Below are 19,279 nucleotides of genomic sequence, written 5' to 3' on the forward strand. Positions count from 1 at the left end.
TACGAAGTATGCATTGGTTTGGCGTTTTTCTCTGCTATTTCATACTAGATTTGTATTGTTGTGTGGCGCTGCTTGATACTTCGACTTTTCCGCGTCTCTACGTCTCTGACGGGTAGTTGGGACGAGCTATGGCTGCCTGCCGCTTGCTCTCCTCTTTCACTGCGACACCATCAAAGGAGCATTTCCCGCTAGCAGAAACAAAAGCACGGACATTCGCGATATCACCGTTAGGCTCCCATTCTGCCCAATTGCTTTCTACAGCACAGTGACCGTTAACCTGGGATCTCACACTAGACTGCGACTAGTTGATCCGCAACTCGCTGCTGCTTGACCAGCGCGACCATGTCGTCAGCAACATCTCCACCGCCCATCTTCCAGACCAACACCATCCCGTTCAGCACGACTCTACCTCCGGCCATACCGAGCCCTCTGAAGCGAAAGCCATCAGCCGACCTCTCCCCTCCTCCTCGGGACTCTCCAAAGAGACGGCGACTGGACTCACAAAGGCCGTCCACCGAGGAGACCCAATACTCTACAAAGCACTATGCCGTCTATTTCCACAAGCTTCTCGAAGAACCAAGCACCACCAGACCCCAGCTCCTCAGCGTATCCCCCGTCTTCGAGACCACGCAGAAAGCCATGCGCGACCACGCTACCCAAGGAATCGAAGCAAACGTCCAATGGGGAGCCACAAGAGAGCTAAGTATCAATCGTCTCTACGAGATCATGAATAGCAGAAATCATGTGGTTCTACGCTACGAAATGGACATTGTTTTCCCCGCAGGCGAAAACGCGGACGGCGTCAAGCTTTGGACTCGTGCGAGCGAATTGGACACTCTGCCAGTGCAGTATGGTCTGTGTGTTGAGTATCTGAACGACAACTACGACGAGGACGAGGGAGCAGAGCGCTCCCTGGTCGTCACTTTTGGAAGTCTGGGCGAAGCCAAACACGCCATGAAAAAGTCGGCGGCGGCGTACATTGGCAGCTCAAGTGGACTCAAGGTGTCTGAGAGGTGCATTGAGATGGTAGGGGAGGAGGGACAAGTTTTTCGACGGTACAAGATCCAAGAGGGCAGGAGGGATGCGCAAGGTAGATTTATACGGGAAGAAGACTTGTATCTTGAGCTGAGCGGTGCAGATCAGACGGTACCTGCCGAGCTTCCACCTGCGCCCGACAATGTGGAGTCGTCTGCACCGCCATCTCCTCAGCCGATTACTGCTCCAGCCATTACTGCAGTCGTACGCCAAGCTACACCAAAAGTCGCATCAAACAATCCCGCTCCCACGACCCCCGAACCAAAAGCTGCTCCCGGCAAACGCCGCCAGTCTGCTCGGATTAAAGTCGAGACTCAGGCTGCTAAGGATATGAAGGAAGAACTACTTAAGATCGAGCCCAAGCCCAAGCCTCAGCCTAAGCCAAGGGCTCCCGCTCAACCCAAGCCCCCAGCTAAGCCCAAAACGCCAGCTAAAGCCAAAGGCAAAGCCAAAACCTCAGCTCAAACTCCAGTCGACTTAACCCCTCACTGCACCTGTGGCGGCCTCGACGACGGTAGCCTAATGATCGGCTGCGATAACGACGCTTGTCCGATTGGTTGGTACCATGGACGTTGTATCGGCATCTCAAAGCCGATTCCCAAGAACAAAGAATGGTATTGTGCCATGTGTACGAAAGAGATGGAGAACAACAAGGATACGGTTGTTGAAACGGCACGTGCGAAGACGCCTGTGAAGAAGAGAGGTAGCGGTGGTGGCGTAAAGACAAAGGCGAAGGCGAAGGCGAAGGCGAGGAAGAGCAAGTAGGGGTAGGTGTATTGATGCGAAGGTTGACTGAAGGGACTGTGGAATTGTGCGCTGATTGGCATAGTCGTCCTGGGGCTTGTTAGTATGTATGCTATGATGATGATTCATGATGTAAATAGACGGTCTTACCGTTCACGTTCGAACTCCAATGGTGTTCTCCTGTTTCACCACATTCCAAGCTATGTCTCTTTCACATCTACTTTCGGTCTCTGATACTGCGCCGGTGTCTTGATAACACGATGTAATAAGGCATGTCCAAACCATGAGCTGATGACGAAGAAGATGATAACCCCAATGGTGATGTTGTCCATTTCCAGATGACGCACTGCGCAAAGGTCCGGTCAGGTGGAGAAGATGGGAGATTTCCGCACGTCGTGTTCAGATTTAGTGCTCAGATATGTGGGAAGCGTCAGCGTGTGTTGTACAGGATGCAGTAACCAATGAAGGAGAACGTGTCTGTGGCCATGAGGCGGGCGCATATCATCGGGCGGCAGTGACGAATGGCTGTTCGTGTCAGCAAACGCCTTCCGCTCTATAGCCACACGGAGCGTGGTTTGGTCAGCTTATCGGTTTGGCAAAACAGGATCTGCTGGTATATCAAGTAACATTAGCATCGTCGGCTTGTAATCCGTTCAAATTGAAGCGCGTAATGGGTATCGTATTCGCTATGCAAGACGCCAAACAATGTCAAGTATGTAGTCAACTCTTGCCCGCTACTATATCCAAGGCTGCGCTTAGTCAATCTCTGGCATCAACTCGTCGTCGTCGACGAGGTCTGGGTCAACCTTGCTTCCCAGATCGGTGTCTTCCAAAAACGAACGACCACGGAGTGCTTCGGGTAGGTACTCCTGCTTCACTTTGCCGTCTAGATAGTGAGGGTTGTACTTGTATCCCTCTCCATAACCCATATCCTTCATCAACTTGGTTGGCGCGTTGCGTATGTGATGTGGTATAGGCAGTGCAGCGACTCCCGGCTCCTTCAACGCATCGTAAGCGTTGTTCATTCCCCGGTATGCGCGCGTCGATTTCGGCGAGAGGGATAGGGCGGTCACTGCGTGGGCGAGGTTGATGCGGCATTCTGGCATGCCGATCTTCTCGCAAGCAGAGTATGTGGCTGTCGCAAGGGACAGCATCGAGTTGTCTGCGAGTCCAACGTCTTCAGATGCGACAACGATAAGCCGACGGGCTATGTATCGTGGATCCTCGCCAGACTCCAGCATACGTGCTAAGTAATATAATGCCGCGTCGGGGTCGGAGCCTCGTATTGACTTGTGTAGTGCGGATATGGTATCGTAGTGTTGGTCGCCGGCGCGGTCGTATACGAGGGTTTTGGTGAGACTCTGTTGTATCTTCTCTTTGGTCATGTCAGGCTGCTTCGCAAGGCTCATGGCGAGTTCGAGAAGATTCAGGGCTGTTCTGGCGTCTCCATCAGAGAAGCGGGCGAAGTATTCCAGCATCGGCTTGTCTAGTATAGGGGTTGTGACGTTGTCTGCGGCCATGGCGCGCTCGAGTATTCGAACCAAGTGGTCTTCTTTAAGGTCGTCGAGCGTAAACGTCCGACATCTTGACAGCAAAGCTGAGATGACCTTGAAGGATGGGTTCTCGGTCGTTGCGGCTATGAGGGTTATGGTGCCTGACTCTACAGGCCCAAGGAAGGCGTCTTGTTGTGTCTTTGAGAAGCGATGTAGCTCGTCGCAGAAGACGATGGTCTTTCGACCTGTCAGCTGCAGGTCTCTAAAGGCCTCTGCGAATATCTTGCGCACTTCCTCCAACTTTGTGCTTGTGCTGTTGATCTCGACGAAGCGTGAGCCGGATGCGTTGGCGATGAGTCTGGCGATGGTGGTTTTGCCTAGAGAATGGGTTAGTCTCAATTGGAGCGCGAAGGATATAGAGAAAGAAGTACCTGTTCCAGGTCTTCCCCAGAGTACCATTGATGGCAGTCTGCCTTCATCGACCATGCCTCGGAGTACGCCGCCTGGCCCCACCAGCTCTTGACCATATACATCGTCCAATGACATGGGCCTCATGCGCTCCGCCAGTGGCATGGCATCTTCGACAGCCTTGAGCTTCCGCGCCCGTTTTGGGGCAGATGGTGATGGTTGTTCCCCATTGGCTTGTGTATCCGATGCTTCTTCGAGACGCCGTTTGGTACCTGGCGGGGGTGTCTTTGATATCTCTATCCGTTGCGTCGCGGTCGGCGGTGCTGGCTGTGCGGGTGGTGACGAGGTTGGGTGTCCATTCTTCTGTGTCGCGCCCGGAGGTTTGCGTGCACCCGGCGTAAAGAAGCTATACGCCTTTCCCAGGTTTGGCGTGCCCTGAGGTTCTGGCTCGAGCAGAAACTCCTCACAGCCGCTGTCGATGTGTTCGTTGATTCGGGCGTCTTTGACAGCCTTAGTGCAGATGGGGCAGTCGACCATGTCGAAGATGAGTGGCTCGGCGCACGCGACGCGAATTATTCTGGGGTAACGCGACGAGCGAGGCCGGCGCTATCTCGGATTTGTCCCCGCTTGATGACGGCAGACGACGGACGGGAGCACGCAATGCTAGACGCTGCAGTTCGTGACTCTTCTGGGTTTACTCCTCTTCCAATGCCATTGCCATGCGAAGCATCGTGACTCCGGCTCTCAGATCCATCCGAACCTCAACCAAGAGACCATCCGCAGCTCCAAGGTGCCCCACCAGCTGTCCCCCTTTCCGCGCCATGTCAGCGACAACACGAAGGGAAGACCCCTTCAAGCCCGCAAAGAGAGTTGCAGGCCAGAAGCAGGATGTCTGGTAGGTCAGATAGCCACAACATCCTACAAATATTAACAATGGCAGGTCCATCGTCAATGAAGCCGCCGCGGCCTCACCCGTGCAGCCCATCGTCAACATGGGCCAGGGCTTCTTTGGCTACAACCCTCCCAAGTTCGTCCTCGATGCCGCCAAGGCTGCGCTCGACCAAGTAGACTGCAACCAGTACTCGCCCACCAAAGGCCGCCCGCGGTTAAAGAAGGCCATTGCCGATGCCTACTCTCCCTTCTTCGGTCGCACGATAGATCCCGACAAGGAAGTCACAATCACCACAGGCGCAAATGAGGGCATGCTCAGCGCCTTCATGGGCTTCTTGGAGGAGGGAGACGAGGTCATCGTCTTCGAGCCCTTCTTCGACCAGTACATCAGCAACATCGAGATGCCAGGCGGGAAGGTCGTCTACGTGCCTCTCCACCCTCCCAAAGACGGTGCGACCAAGACTACTTCTGCAGCCGAATGGAGTCTGGACATGAAGGAGCTGGAGGCTGCCATTACACCCAAGACCCGCATGATCGTTATCAACTCTCCGCACAACCCAATTGGCAAGGTCTTTTCCAAGGATGAGCTGCAAGCCATTGGCGACCTCTGCGTCAAGCACAACATCATCATCCTCTCAGACGAAGTCTACGACCGTCTATACTACGTCCCTTTTACTCGCGTCGCCACTCTGTCACCAGAGATCGCCAAGCTCACATTGACAGTCGGTTCAGGAGGAAAGAACTTCTACGCCACCGGTTGGAGAGTAGGCTGGCTGATTGGACCCGAGCATCTGATCAAGTACGTCAGTGCAGCCCACACACGAATCTGCTACAGCAGTGTCTCGCCGCTTCAAGAAGCCACCGCAATTGGGTTCGAGCAAGCTGATGCCCACAACTTCTGGGACGAGTCGAAGAAAGAGATGAAGGCCAAGATCGACAAGTTCACCGCTGTCTTCAATGAGCTTGGGCTACCCTACTCGGATCCCGAAGGCGGATACTTTGTTTTGGTAAACATGTCCAAGGTCAAGCTACCAAGTGACTACGAGTTCCCACCTCACGTTGCCGAGAGACCAAGAGACTTCCAGCTCAGTTGGTTCCTGATCAAGGAAGTCGGAGTAGCCGCTATCCCTCCAACTGAGTTCTTCACGCCAGGAAACGCGCACATCGTAGAAGATTGGCTACGGTTCGCGGTGTGCAAGAACGATGATGTACTGGAGCAGGCAATGGAGAGGCTGAGGAGTCTTAAGAAGTATATCCAGGAATGAGACCACCACATTGCATATCAGAAATGACAAAAGAAGTATTCTCACATTCTCGTGGTATTCCCCTCGTGATATGCCCCTCAAGATCGTTTGCAGAACCGTCCAGGTCTTTGTTTGCTCGTGACTGTCGCCCGTCAATACCACACCGCAGCACGCGCCTTTCAGTATCCGCCCCACGATTACGTTGCTCAAATTACTCCTTACAAAGGCGACTTGTGTGGCGTAGATATCAGGGCTTAGCTCTGATACCAAATCGACTCACGACCCACTCGCCCGTTTGCCAGTCACTCTGATTACTTCCCCTTCACTTTCACGTATCCACTCCATCGCTCATTCAGTCACGACCCCCCACCACCACCCTACTTAGTCACCTATTTACTTCCACCACGTAGCGTCCACGCATCTCAGACAGCGCACCACTACCAACATGCACATCACAAGCCTGCTGTTCGCCCTCTGGCTACCCATCCTCACTATCGCTCTATCACAAAGCGGAAGCTCGGCGACAACACTCACAACAAGACCATCGCCTGCAGTCCCGCGGTCTATCTCACCAGCCTTACAAAGCATCTACGATGTTCTAGACATCTTGTCACCCGGTCAACTTCATCCCACGCCAACACCCAAGTCCACGTCTACGCCTACGTCCACCACCGAGTCAGGTAGTACATTCGTTACTACATTCATACCGCGCTCAGGTACAACGACTGTCTATTCGCTCGTGACGTTACGGAGTACGGTGACCACGCCGAAGCTTACCACTACGACTAGCTGGACAACACTAAGCCAGGTCGCGGGACGTAGGCGGCCGCAGGAGGAAACGGGCGAGGCGGCTTTTGCTCCTGTCAACACACGTCTACCTTCAGCAGAGAGAGACTCAGAGCCGGAAGGGGAGGTCGGGGGAATGGATTGAGGAGACTTCACTCTGTCCCGTGTATGTAGGGGAGGTGAATGACCTGAGGGGAACGATCTTACCCGGAAGTTGCTGGATGTCAATGGCGGGATTGGCGGCTGGTTATCTAGAGACAACGGGTGTTTGCGGTGTATTCTGACGGGAGATGTAATGGAAAGGCGGACGGAACGCCCAAGATTGCATGATAGAAAGAAACATTAATGGTCAAGGGCCGCTATAGGGTGTGCTGAGATGGCACGGATTCAGCATTGTACATGGGTTCTTTCATTCGACACTCCCTTTGCTCGATCACTTGTTCTTGGTTGCACTTGCACTCCATCCGTCGTTACGAAGAAATGTGCAGAAGATGTGGTGGTATCATGTATTCATTGATTCATTACATATCAGATCATTACTCGTCATCATCATATACTTCTCGGTCTTGGAAGACTAGGAACTCGCCAGCATCGTCGCCTACAATCTTTTGCCACACCTCTTTGACATTGTCAAGCACTGCGTCATCGAAGGCGAGGTCCATGGACGGAGGTGGAAAGCGAACGACATGGTCGGTATCGATCGGTAACGTCTCCGATCCGGATGACGCTTGCTGCTGGTATTCGACAGACCATAGTATGGAAGGAGATGGCGAGAAGTCATGAGCAGACAACAGCGAGTCTACAGCTTTCTGAAGCAGGGCAAACCCATCTCGGCCGCTCATCGATGTCGACGCGTATAGTACACCTGAGGTATAGTCAGTAACATGAAGCTAGAAGAACATGCATTGAAAATGTAGAGGATGTGCCGTTGTATCAGGTTGTCAGAGTTATTGTCTTCAATGGTATTCAGACAATGTAGATAAGTATTCGTAAGGTTTGTTCATCATAACAGCGTAGGGGCGAGGTAATGGAGAAAACTTACATTGACCAGAGGGGCATTCGCCAGTGTCACTCGAATGCACAAAGACGTGAACTGGCGGAAGCTCTTCAGCTTGCGAGTCCAACGTCAAGGATCCGGGCGGGAAGACAACGACAGCAGCTGCTGGTGCTGGTGCTTCCTCGGCGATGGGAGGGAATAGAGGCGACAAAGAGGATGACACAATGGTCATCGACTTGCAGTATGTATCCTCAGAAGCAGATAAGGAGTTTCCTCCTACGATCCACTTCGCGGTAACAACTTCGCCATCTTTCAGACGAAGCTTTGTACCGTTCTCGGTTGTCTCCGGGGCGCTGTCAGTGGGTGGAGTTACGCCTTTTCCAAGGACATAGACACCACCGCCCACAGCACAGGCTCGACACGATACCTGGCTAATCTCAGACAAGCCACCCCACTTTGGTATAACGGCCCCGAAACCAGCACCAAATACTCCGATCGAACGTAGATGTGTCGCGATTCTCGGTAGTGCGTATTCGGTGGTAGTACGGTCTGCCCCGGTGGGCGAGAGCGTCAGAGCCATCAGCGGTCCTTGCAGACTGGCTGGAACCTTGAACTGCTCCGACAAGAAGCTCGAGAAGGGCTGCTGACGGTGCTCCTCCCAAACTTCAGTCTGTTCCTCGTACTCGCTGATGAAGCGCAAGAACTTCATCAAGGCACGCTTGGCTTTGAAGTCGAGGTCGTGATCTTGGAAGACATCCTCGCGGCCGTTGGGCACCTTTAGCAGTCTTCCATGCGATGACGAGCTTTCGCCTTGTGCATCGGCAGAGTATACCCACCAGGTACCGACAGCAAGGAACTCGAGTTGGCGGTAGACCCTCGACGAGACGAGGTAGCCAAGCAGCGAGGAGCGCGCGTAGATGACCTGGGGGCTTAGAGACAGGCTGTAGGCCCTCGAGAAGGATAGCGCGGGGCCTGAACCAGTAGCCTCAGGCTTGGTGACGGCGACGTTGGAGAAGGCAGCATTCGCTGTTTCTAGGATGCGTTAGCGACAGCTCGGCGATTCAACGTCATCCTTACTTACCACCAGTCATCCGCTGCGCCCACTCTTCAGCTTCTTGCAAGCTAAAGGCAGCCTCGGCACCGCCGTAGTAGTCGTTCTCGTCGACATGGAGGATCTTCTTGTCCGAGCGCGACAAAGCTCTTCACGCGCTGCGTCAGTCAGATCGCGCCCACCCTCGCCGACGAGCAAGATACATACAAAGCGAGAAGAGACTGCTGCAGGCCAGTGCCTACGATGAGAACATCCCACTCCGTGTTGTCAAGGGTTTCCATGTTGGAGCTGTAGGAAAAGATTGAAATGTCGGAGAGAGATGGTAGCGCCATTTTAGCGTGGGTGACTAAGCGGGGCCTGGTGACAAAATCTGTCGCTGGCTGCCGAGGAGCTTTCTTCATCATCGCGCACGCTCAGGGCATCCCGGCATTACGTATGGCCTGTCCGACAAGCAGCCTGGTCTTCACTGATCGGGACTTGTGCGCGTGAGAAGAATATCTCGTCCGGTATCTACTGCTTTGGATTTCACCTGAATTAGCGGCTCGAATGTGGCGATACATCACCTTAAGACACGCGATAGCTTGTTTGGATGCGTATGAAACGAATGCGCTTTCGATATCTTTCCAGTAATGGCTACGCATACGGTGGGAAGATTGGTCCATGCGACGATGCAATTCCTCTTAAAGAGATGGCTGGCACGATCTGACCTGATCAGCTACCCATGACATGGGGAGCCTCTGCTCATGCCTGATTGCCCTCCACTAATCGTGAGATGCTCTCAACGATTCCGACTATATCTTGCGGGTCGAAGCCCAACCCAGTCTCACACTCAATAACATTCATCCCATCCTGCTTCATCGCAGCGATGATGTCGCCGATAGAATCCTCATGACTGTCATATCGCTTCTCGAAGACATCGCCCGCCCTTCCGCGACTCACAAACCTCTCTCTTGCCACTTCCCGATTAGTACACAATGCCAGTACCCAGGTATTGCCATCGGGCTGCCATATGTCTTTGACACTTTTCTTGAAAGTCTTCCACCGATCCACTCCCCTAGGAAAGCCGTCGATCAGGATTCGTACGTTTGGCGGAACGACACCATCAGGAAAGATGCGCTCCCGGACGTACTTTGGTGTCCTATTGGAAGGTGCCAATGTGCCTGCTTTGACGTTCTTGGCGAGATCCTGCAACTCCTCAACGGACAGCTTGCATTTAATGCGAGCGGGATGGCCAGTCGAGTTTGATGAGACCAGGTTACGGAGTTCATTGCCGAGGGAGAAATGGTCTAGATCGAAGTGTTTGGCTAGAATGGTGCATATCGTCGACTTGCCGGCACAGGGAGGGCCGAGAACGAAGATCAGAAGGGGTGGGGACGGTTTCTGTGGTTCGGGTGTAGAGATGTGTAATATAGACTGGGTGTTGTTCTCGGTGCTCATAGTTTGGGTGGTGTGCAACATGTGCAGCGACGGTTAGAGAGACGAAGTCGTTTGTGCCTCGAGAGCTGACTATATAGTTGATATACTTCACACGTTCTTTGACTTCACGCAAGTGCTGCTCGCTCGTGCTAGCCCTCGACTTACACAGCGTTTATATGTAGGAAGGTGCTGACAGTCCAGCGGCGTTGTAATTGTTTAGTGCCGCATTGTCAACATGCTCTTTAGCAACAGTGCTCTCGTGTATCTAAGTATCAGCCTCTTGCTTCACCATCGTCCTCGTGTGCCCTGATGTCTTCTTCCTTGTCCCATACTTTGTGTCCCGCGACCCAAGTTTGTAGCACTTCGCCTTGCTCATTCAATACCGTCAAGTCTGCTCTTCTACCCTCCTTTAGCACACCTCTTCCACCTTCTCCGTCAACGCCCATAAAGGCAGCCACGTTTTCTGTAACCGTGCCCACAGCCTCTGCGATTCCACATCCGGACCAATCCATCAAGTTTCTCACACTCTGCTGGAGTGGTATACAGCCACCGATCAACGTGTCGGTTCCAGCAATCGTCGCCCGTGTACCATTCTTCACCTGTTCAAAAGGGATTTGCGAGTGGCCAGGATAAGTTCCATTCTTGAGTGAAGCAAGCTCAATGCTGTCTGTTATCAGAATCGACCGCTTTGGGCTTGAGCGATGAAGCAAAGACACGGTATTGGGATGCAGATGCTCTCCGTCCGCAATGATGGTATACCACGGCGGTGCGACCTTTCCTGTTTCCGGTAGCGAGATCAGGCCAGCTAATCCAGGCGCTCGTGATGCCCAAGCTGGCATGGCATTTAAGGTATGTGTTAATCCACTCGCTCCAGCTTTCAGGCCCGTCAATCCTTGTTCATACGTGGCAGTAGAATGGCCCATTGCTACTTTGATTCCCTGCGACGTAAGCGATTTGATAAGTGCAGCTGAATCTTGAAGTTCTGGTGCGACGGTCACAAGCTTGACGATAGATTGCAGATTAGTGGATCCGTAGACAGTCGAAGGAGAGGTCGAGCATGGGTGAAAGAGGGAACTGTTGTGCGCGCCCTTCTTGTCTGGATGTAGATATGGCCCTTCGGTATGAGCCCCGAGAAGAGATGCTGAAGAGGGAATTTGGCGTGGCTGCAAAGAGGGAAGGATCTGGAGCCGTGTCAGTAAGCTTGCACAATGTATGCACCCGAAGATGGTTCCATTGCATGACAAAAGCGGCCCATCACGCTATATCTGTCTCACCTTCTGGAATTCATCACTCTTTACAGTTGGTAGGGTTGCCCAGAACCCCGTGACACCCTGAGTCGCGTAGTACCTCGCAATATCATCTATCTTGGTCGCGTACGTCTTTTGGTCCTCATAGTGTGTGAAGTGGAAACCATTTGCCCCATTGGTGTGTAGTTCCAGAAAGCCTGGAGCTATGATACTGTCTTCCAAGTCGATAGCCTCGCCGCCAATGTAGCCTTCTCTTTTCAGGATGCGTCCGGTCTCATCTGAGATAACGAGATGGTCCTCAACAAGCTCGCCATTGAGGATGTAGCGACAATTGGTAAAGAGAGTGAACCAGCCTGACATAATGTAGACCTGGCCAATAGCGCGCTCGAAATAGAGAGCGGGTAACTTCCGTTAGCAAGGCGTGAGCAAGGAGATCATAAGTCGTTCTAAGGTGGAGGGGACGATCAGCCCCACCATGCCCTGATTGGCCAATGCAGCCACACCATGTGCATTGACGTCATTATAGGCGGATCTCGCGATCCATGAACGCGACAGCCAGGGTGATTACCAGAATTCCAGCCACAGTGGAGATTTTGACAGCTTCGTGCCGTGGCACAAGCAAAGGTTGGGTACGCGTCGTGCGCAAAAAGGTAACGCGGCTGCTCCTGTTGCAGCATTGGGCGCACTTGCCCTACGTCATTGACTGCAATTGGCAGCCCCGCGCGCGGGAACTCTTTTATGGTCTTGCAGCTTGCTTGTTCCTTGCTTTCGCTTCTTAAGCGGGGAGATCTTCGCTAGGCCCAAACTCTCCCAATATATCTCCATCGGCCCATACGATCCTCGATCCTCCCGCAACAGCCGCAACTGCTGTGAGCCCTTTCGCCCCTCCACACCCTTGACTTTTGACTTGGGCGGTCACTTCGGAGGAGACATAGCACAGTATGGCGTCACAACAGCAGCAACACGCCCCGGGAGGGCATTACTCGGGCCATAACCCAATCCCTACCGTCAGGCAGTTCGTCGAAAATCTGGACAAGGACAAGGCGGCTCGGGACAAGAGAATAGACGAAGCATCCAAGCAGCAAAACCAGCAGCAATCGCAACCCCATAAGCAGCAGGAACGGCAAATCAAGGGTACAGAGAAGGTGGTTACTGACCCTACGACTGGTAGGGAAGTCACCATTGCCGATGTCAACGAGGATATGATGGACGAGGTCGACAACCCGCATCTAGTTATACCAAACGCGAATCTTGACAAGCAAACGGTACGTATCCTGTGTCGGCTCAGTAAACGATCTCTAACACTCTGCAGCCTATCAAGACCGACGCCTCCCAATCTCTGGAAGACTACAAGCACAACCAGGATGTCACAGCTCCACCAGATCCAGTCGCCGAAGGCACGACGACCGACGTACCTATCCACGGCGAAAAGACGAACGTTCTCTTCCACCCGACACCCTCAGTCAGCTACGAGCCCATGTTTGCCGCACTCGAAACACGAGCCAACTACCTGTGCGCGGGTATCTTGATTGGAACAGTTGTCGTAGGCAAGATGTTCGGTGGCGCACTGAAGGGTCTCATACCACTCGGCATGTGCCTGGCTTCTGGCGTATTTCTCTGGATGAAGGAAGTCGTACGCAGCGGACGAGAGGTAGAGTGGGACAGCGAGCAAGTCCGAGGCCAGATGGTGTGTATTTGCGAAAGTCCACCCACATGAGCGATAGCTAACCATCTTGTAGGCCTCTCTGAACTTGCTACCCGAATCCGTCGAATGGATGAACACGCTTCTCGCTATTGTTTGGGGCCTTATAAACCCCGACATGTTCTCCGGCGTTGCCGACATGCTTGAAGATGTCATGCAGGCCTCCGTACCCGGTGTTATCGAAAACGTCCGCGTGGCTGAGATCAACCAAGGAAGCAACCCGTTGCGCATCCTTAGCTTGCGAGCACTTCCGGACTCACACATGGGAGACATGAAGAGGTCCATCCACGAAGAGAACAAAAAGACGAAAGACCCACAAGAAGCAGCAGCAGACGAAGAAGGTGGCGACTACTACAATTTGGAGGTCTCTTTCGCATATCACGCGAGCCCCAGTGGAAAGCGAGTTTCGGAGAGAGCACGAAACATGCACATGCAGCTGGTATTCTACTTGGGGATTAAGGGTCTCTTCGGTGTTCCGCTGCCCATCTTCGTCGAACTGCAGGGACTTGTCGGTACAGTCCGCCTGCGTCTCAACATGACACCCGAGCCTCCTTTCCTGAAGACATTGACCTTCACGTTGATGGGCGCCCCACAGGTCAGTGCCGGATGTACACCCATGGTGGAGAAGGGTGTAAACATCCTCAACCTCCCATTGATCAGTAACTTCGTCAACTATGCCATCAAGGCAGCGGCAAGTAGTAAGTGAGCCCTTCTAGAGGGAGAAAGAAAGCATGCTAATCAGCCTAGTGTATGTTGCGCCCAAGTCCATGTCTATTGACATGCGAGCTATTCTCCAGGGCGACTCCGTTCAGAAGGACACGGAAGCCCTCGGTGTTCTCTGGATCCGTATCCACCGCGCTGTTGGCCTGAGCAAGCAAGACAAGCGTGGATCTAAACATGGTGGAAGCGACCCTTACATCACTATTGCATTCTCGAAATACGGAAAGCCAATGTACTGCACTCGGGTCATTACCGATGATCTGAATCCAATCTGGGAAGAGACAGCAGCTGTTCTCGTCGGGCCAGAACTGATCAAAGCCAATGAGAACCTGAGCGTAGAACTCTGGGACTCCGACCGACACACCGCCGATGACATTGTCGGAAAGGTCGAGATTTCCATGCAGAAGATGATTCAACACCCCGGCAAGATGTACCCGCAGACTTCAAAGCTGGCTGGTATGGAGGCCGATAGCGAGATGCCCGGAGAACTTCACTGGGAAGTCGGTTACTTCACCAAGCCGAAGTTCAGGAAAGAGATGCGGACGGACGGCAAGAACAAGTCTCTCCCAGACGAGTTGAAGGACAAGCCTGAGCTACAAGACGAGAAGGGTGTCATCAACTCAGAAGAAGATGATGCTGTCATGCATACTCCACCGGATCCTCTCTGGCCTAGCGGTATCTGCAGTGTGGTTTGCCACCAGATTGTGAACCTAGAGCTCGAGAACGTCAAGGGTAGCGCCGACCCTAGAGGTCGCGAGTATGAGCCGGCGAAGCCTTACGGCGAAGGCAAAGAAGAGACTGGTGGCGACCTTCCAAACAGCTACTGTACGATTTTGTTCAACGACGAGCTAGTCTACCGAACTCGTTCGAAGGCTGTCTCGTCCCAGCCCATCTTCAACGCAGGTACCGAACGATTCGTCCGTGACTGGCGATCGGCTATCATCACGGTAACGGTGCGCGACCAAAGGAACAGGGAGCACGACCCTATTCTGGGCGTGGTGCCACTGAAGCTATCTGACATCCTCGAAACCTCATCTCAGGTCACGCGATGGTATCCGCTCGACGGTGGTATTGGTTTCGGCCGCATCCGCATCTCTCTGCTGTTCCGTAGCATCGAAACTCGCCTGCCACCGCAAATGCTTGGCTGGGACGTCGGCACCTTCGAGTTCCGGTCGCAGCGCATTCTGGCTCTAGGATACAACCATCACCCCAAGATCAAATTACGAACCGGAGGTAGCACTGGCCAGCTAGGTCGTAGCGCTGCCACCAAACTTCAAGAAGGAGATGGCTATTACTGGGATTTGGAAGAAGGCAATGGAAAGAACAACGTCCGACTACCAGTAAAGCACCGCTACAGGTCACCGATCGTGTTCGAATTCCACATCAGCAATCACCGCAAGGCAGACGCTTATGCGGTGATCTGGCTCCAGCACTTCATCGACAATGAGGATGCAGACATCAACATCCCAATCTGGAAGACTGCGGCCCCTGCTCGACTCACACAAAACTACATCACCGAATCAAACTGCCACAAGGAACCTGGTCTCGACGACCTCCAAGAGGTGGGCCGCCTGCAATTCCGTGCTCGCTTCAAGGCTGGTACGGACGAGGCGCACGCTGCTTTCATCACCGACAACGATACACGCGAGACCTTTGAGACATGGGAGGCTTGTGTTACGGAAGGTGTTCGAAACCACAAGGTCGAAAAGGAGATACCAGACCGCGTTCAGGAGCTACATGACCAGTCATTGACTACAGGACGCGACATCCTGAAGAATGCAAGTGAGGAAGAAAAGCGCCAGTGGCTTGCAAAGGATGGCCAGGACTGGTCCGGTGCTTTCGGAGACAACCCCAAAGCCTACATGAACACCAGACGTCAAAAGAGACGTGAACCTGGCGTCGAAGAGCCACTACACGACCGTCACCATCCATCCGACAATGAAGCTAACGACGATTCTGATGACGACTATGGCGCAAGCTATTCTTCATCGGACATTGGTGTCGAAGATGCTGATACGGTAGGCAACGCGAAGGCTATGAGTGGTGGCCAGGGCGGAGGTGACCAAAGCAAAGGTAATGGTCAACTGAAGTCACAAAAGACCGATCTATCGCCAACCGAGGATCATCAAGCTCGCCAGTCCATGGCTACAACTCGTACAAGTACCACAGCCGAGACAGATGAGACATCATCGAGCGGAAACGGAAGTGTCAACAAGCAGAATAAGAGAGCCGAAGAGAGGAAGCACCGTGGACTAATGCAGTGGAAGCCTGCGCGGAATGCGAAATTCGCAAAGGATGAGGCTAAGATCGGGCTATCTAAGCTGAAGAAGAAGGTCACTGGAGGATTGGACGGAAGGCAACCCGGTGTTGAGACTGGTGAGTTCTTCATGATACCCTTAAGCAAGAGATGCAGACTAACACATCTACAGAAACCGGATAGTCACACCAAAGAGCACGATGGCGTTTTAACGATTACACGAGCTGTCCCATATGATATCGATTTCGCAACATGGCGTTGATGAGGCTGCAAAACGTCAGGGTGGTCAGCCTTGACATGGCCGAGAATTCTCACGGCTCTCTATTTCGAGGTGCATGGTGTTATGAGGTAGTCAAAGCAAAGTTAGGAACCATAATAACTAATCAAATCTCAATACCAACTTTACTCATCGGCCATGGCTTCACTCCCACGAGATTTAGAGGTGCACATGGGGACAAGAGGCCCATTGGAAACAGGAACATAGCTACGAACACTCTACCACTTGGGGCGATTTCATTGCGCAACGTACTATGATCAACGGGAAAGTAAGAGAACATGGTAACGCTCGCACTCACGATGCGAGAGCTCGGCTGCGGCACGTTGGATGTCGCGACTAGTGCACCAATATCTGAAGATCATATCAGCATCGTAAGCACGACCCCAACATAAGCGGGCGGGAGTCCAAAAGCACAGATGATGATGTAGTCATGAAACAGTGATGAAGCTGTATCCGACGTACCTGCGCGAATTGCGATGCTGCGTAGCTACACGTCTGCCTTGCCCAGCCAGCACATTGCTGGCCTGAAAAGAACCACAGCACTATACTATTCTCGTATACCGACTCGTTGGTTAGCAATCGACCCATTGATTTTGGCCCTCATTCCAGGGACGCGGTCGTCGTCCGTTTGTTCAAGGCAGGATCGGCCCATTTCGCTTCAACCCCATTTACGCGCCGGCGCTTGCTGCGCCGCAGCACTCCTCCAGAGCGTGCAAGCCACCATCATATCCAGGCGATGCTTACTGGACTAAACCAAGACGTGGGTTTTGAGAAGGCCTAGCGTTGATCAGCTGGGTCCAGGACCAGGTTTTGGCTCGCTTTTGTTACGACCGCGCCGCACAAGCTGGCGCTTAGAGGAAGGATGACGGACGGGACGTTTTTTTACGCCTTGCACACCTGCCCGATTTACGTGCCTTGGGTGTTTGGAAGTAAGACATACGAGCGGACTTCATATCGATATCGTGAGCTGTGGGTAGTGCCGGTGGTTTCGCGGCTTCCTTTGTTGGGACGGCCTACGCGCATGGCTGCCATGGAGTGCAGGTCATCGGTCATCGTAAGGCTGCATGGTCAAGACCGCGGCTTGAACGCTTGGTATTTCTGTCGTTACCACCGTGCGGTCCATGACATGCCTAGGTCATTCAGGCTCAAAATCCTCAGGCCGAAGGTTGGGTCGTTGTTAGTCATGCTACACCTGATATCATCATGGAAGCGGTGTTGCGTCTTCGTTGTTGAGGAGTATGAGCGATGAAACGAAATTGAAGATCGTGTTGGTTGCGACAAATATGCGTTTACTCGGCTAACCTAACCTGCATATGCATACCCAGTTATTTGGGATGGAGTAGTTGTTTTTTCCTGCACCTGCATGCATAGACCTGCGGTCACATGTTTTCAGCACATACCTCATACGTCGGAAGAGGTTGCTTCATTAGCTTAGGTGGAGTATTCAAGAGCTTGCGATGTTGGATTGTTGCGTCCAGTGAATCTGTGTCTTGTAGCGCCGGCCGCAGTTTACACCAGGCCCGTAGCTTCGTACGGGATGACCTGTCTATCTCCAAAACATGGCCCCGATAATTTACCTGAGGATACCATATACTGCTGCTTTGTTTTTCTGGGTTAGAATTGCCGACGGCGCAGTCGCATGACAAGTTGAGCCGTGTGTGACGTGAATATATTTTCCCATTCGCTGCTTTCCGATGATGTGGCTCGAGGACGGATCGCTGCTGGTGTGTGCGTAAGGCTCAGCGTGGTCGCAGAAGAGGTCGATGCCTGGGATCAAAGATCCTGCAAAAGTCCGGATAGCCAAACCTCGGGTCCAGCTCATGTGTTATTTTCCGTGTGCGTATCTCCGTGGCTGGCCGTTGTACGATACGAGATGTGTCGCTTCCAACAAGCATACACTGTAAGCACTGCCATGTCACGATGGATGAAATGTGGTGATCGGCAGGCGCTGTACCCCGTGCTACTGCTTCAACTACTATCTGTGTAGTGCGGAGGTTTGGTGCAAACACTAAACTATCATCATGGAGATAGCGTGAGAGTTAGTACCGTGGGAACTACCAAAACGACGTCACTGCTCAATCTTCCGACAGAGACCACACTATACCGAATCGGCCCTGAGTCCTGGCGAAACCCGGTAGCCGTTGGGGAACTCACCGCGCTCATGACTCGGTGGGAGAGACATGTAAGGATGCGGGGAGCTGGGTTCCCTGGAGTACTTCGCAAGCTTAGAGACCCACTGTGCATTTCCGATTCCAATGAATCGGCATGCCACGTTTTTGCGCGCTTAATCGCCTGGTCGAGATCAGCGTCGATCGAGAGTTTTCCTTTTGCCGTCTCCCAGCTACCGGCCTTCGGTCCATTGCTCGATAACGGGCTTCTGCATGTCATTCTGGATGGTATCCAACCAGAGCATATCAAGCATCATTTGCCTAAAGGGACCTAACATGTCTGGGTGAAACAGGGCTAGCTCATATCTTTGGCGTCTTTGTCATGGCCTTGCGCTACGGAATGTGGCAAGCCCTTCCGGATTCTTTTGAGTGTGCGCATGATTCGTCGAAGCAGAAGCAGTCCAACAAGAAAGGCAACGAATCATGCGCGCTTAGCGCGTAATGTCCCGCTTTCCCTGCAGTAGAGTGAACGTGCTGGCGTGGAATTGGCACTTCCCATGGTACGAAGCCGTTGTCAATCTGTGGCAGGTTGGGGTCTAAAGACTCAAAAGGGTGAACAGATCGAGGTGATGGATCGAGAGAGCGCTGAAGATGGAAAACCGATCCATGACGATGATCTCGACGGTGAGTATTCTCTCATGCCTATCAGCCGGTCTTGCATCAACATACGGGATGCCAAACATGGGCAATCTTGGTGGTACTGATGATTGTCCGGCTTCTTCGGCTCATCAACTCTCTCGTTTCGAGGGTTTAGCTAGACCGATTGGACGCCCCTTCCGTTGCAATCGTGCACTCTCAACAGAGAAAGCGGATTTCCCTCGGTTATTGCCCCGCCTGATCATT

General features: G+C 52.9%; 7 protein-coding genes across 7 annotated transcripts; 3 read left to right on the forward strand and 4 right to left on the reverse strand.

Annotated features, from left to right (window-relative positions):
• Positions 1-342: 342 nt before the first annotated feature.
• On the forward strand, positions 343-1,800 carry J4E90_007290 (uncharacterized protein; the record flags this gene model as incomplete). Its single annotated transcript, XM_051436830.1, has 1 exon — positions 343-1,800. The coding sequence occupies one exon, from the start codon at positions 343-345 to the stop codon at positions 1,798-1,800; it is 1,458 nt and encodes a 485-aa protein (XP_051289576.1).
• A 734-nt stretch (positions 1,801-2,534) lies between these two features.
• Positions 2,535-4,217, reverse strand: J4E90_007291 (uncharacterized protein; the record flags this gene model as incomplete). The annotated part of the gene is made up of 2 exons (XM_051436831.1): positions 2,535-3,649; positions 3,704-4,217. 2 exons carry the CDS (start codon positions 4,215-4,217, stop codon positions 2,535-2,537), a joined length of 1,629 nt encoding a protein of 542 aa, XP_051289577.1.
• A 284-nt stretch (positions 4,218-4,501) lies between these two features.
• J4E90_007292 (uncharacterized protein) lies at positions 4,502-5,836 on the forward strand (the record flags this gene model as incomplete). The annotated part of the gene is made up of 2 exons (XM_051436832.1): positions 4,502-4,575; positions 4,621-5,836. The coding sequence occupies 2 exons, from the start codon at positions 4,502-4,504 to the stop codon at positions 5,834-5,836; spliced, it is 1,290 nt and encodes a 429-aa protein (XP_051289578.1).
• A 1,301-nt stretch (positions 5,837-7,137) lies between these two features.
• On the reverse strand, positions 7,138-8,981 carry J4E90_007293 (uncharacterized protein; the record flags this gene model as incomplete). The annotated part of the gene is made up of 4 exons (XM_051436833.1): positions 7,138-7,466; positions 7,644-8,630; positions 8,680-8,798; positions 8,857-8,981. The coding sequence occupies 4 exons, from the start codon at positions 8,979-8,981 to the stop codon at positions 7,138-7,140; spliced, it is 1,560 nt and encodes a 519-aa protein (XP_051289579.1).
• Positions 8,982-9,390: 409 nt separating this feature from the next.
• Positions 9,391-10,086, reverse strand: J4E90_007294 (uncharacterized protein; the record flags this gene model as incomplete). Its single annotated transcript, XM_051436834.1, has 1 exon — positions 9,391-10,086. The coding sequence occupies one exon, from the start codon at positions 10,084-10,086 to the stop codon at positions 9,391-9,393; it is 696 nt and encodes a 231-aa protein (XP_051289580.1).
• A 251-nt stretch (positions 10,087-10,337) lies between these two features.
• Positions 10,338-11,672, reverse strand: J4E90_007295 (uncharacterized protein; the record flags this gene model as incomplete). The annotated part of the gene is made up of 2 exons (XM_051436835.1): positions 10,338-11,246; positions 11,340-11,672. 2 exons carry the CDS (start codon positions 11,670-11,672, stop codon positions 10,338-10,340), a joined length of 1,242 nt encoding a protein of 413 aa, XP_051289581.1.
• A 581-nt stretch (positions 11,673-12,253) lies between these two features.
• Positions 12,254-16,174, forward strand: J4E90_007296 (uncharacterized protein; the record flags this gene model as incomplete). The annotated part of the gene is made up of 5 exons (XM_051436836.1): positions 12,254-12,577; positions 12,625-12,999; positions 13,052-13,712; positions 13,762-16,110; positions 16,164-16,174. The coding sequence occupies 5 exons, from the start codon at positions 12,254-12,256 to the stop codon at positions 16,172-16,174; spliced, it is 3,720 nt and encodes a 1,239-aa protein (XP_051289582.1).
• Between the last annotated feature and the right edge of the window lie 3,105 nt (positions 16,175-19,279).

The sequence above is a fragment of the Alternaria incomplexa genome (assembly GCF_024043165.1).
Source record: "Alternaria incomplexa strain BMP 0042 chromosome Unknown scaffold_10, whole genome shotgun sequence".
NCBI classification, from domain to species: Eukaryota; Fungi; Ascomycota; class Dothideomycetes; order Pleosporales; family Pleosporaceae; genus Alternaria; species Alternaria incomplexa.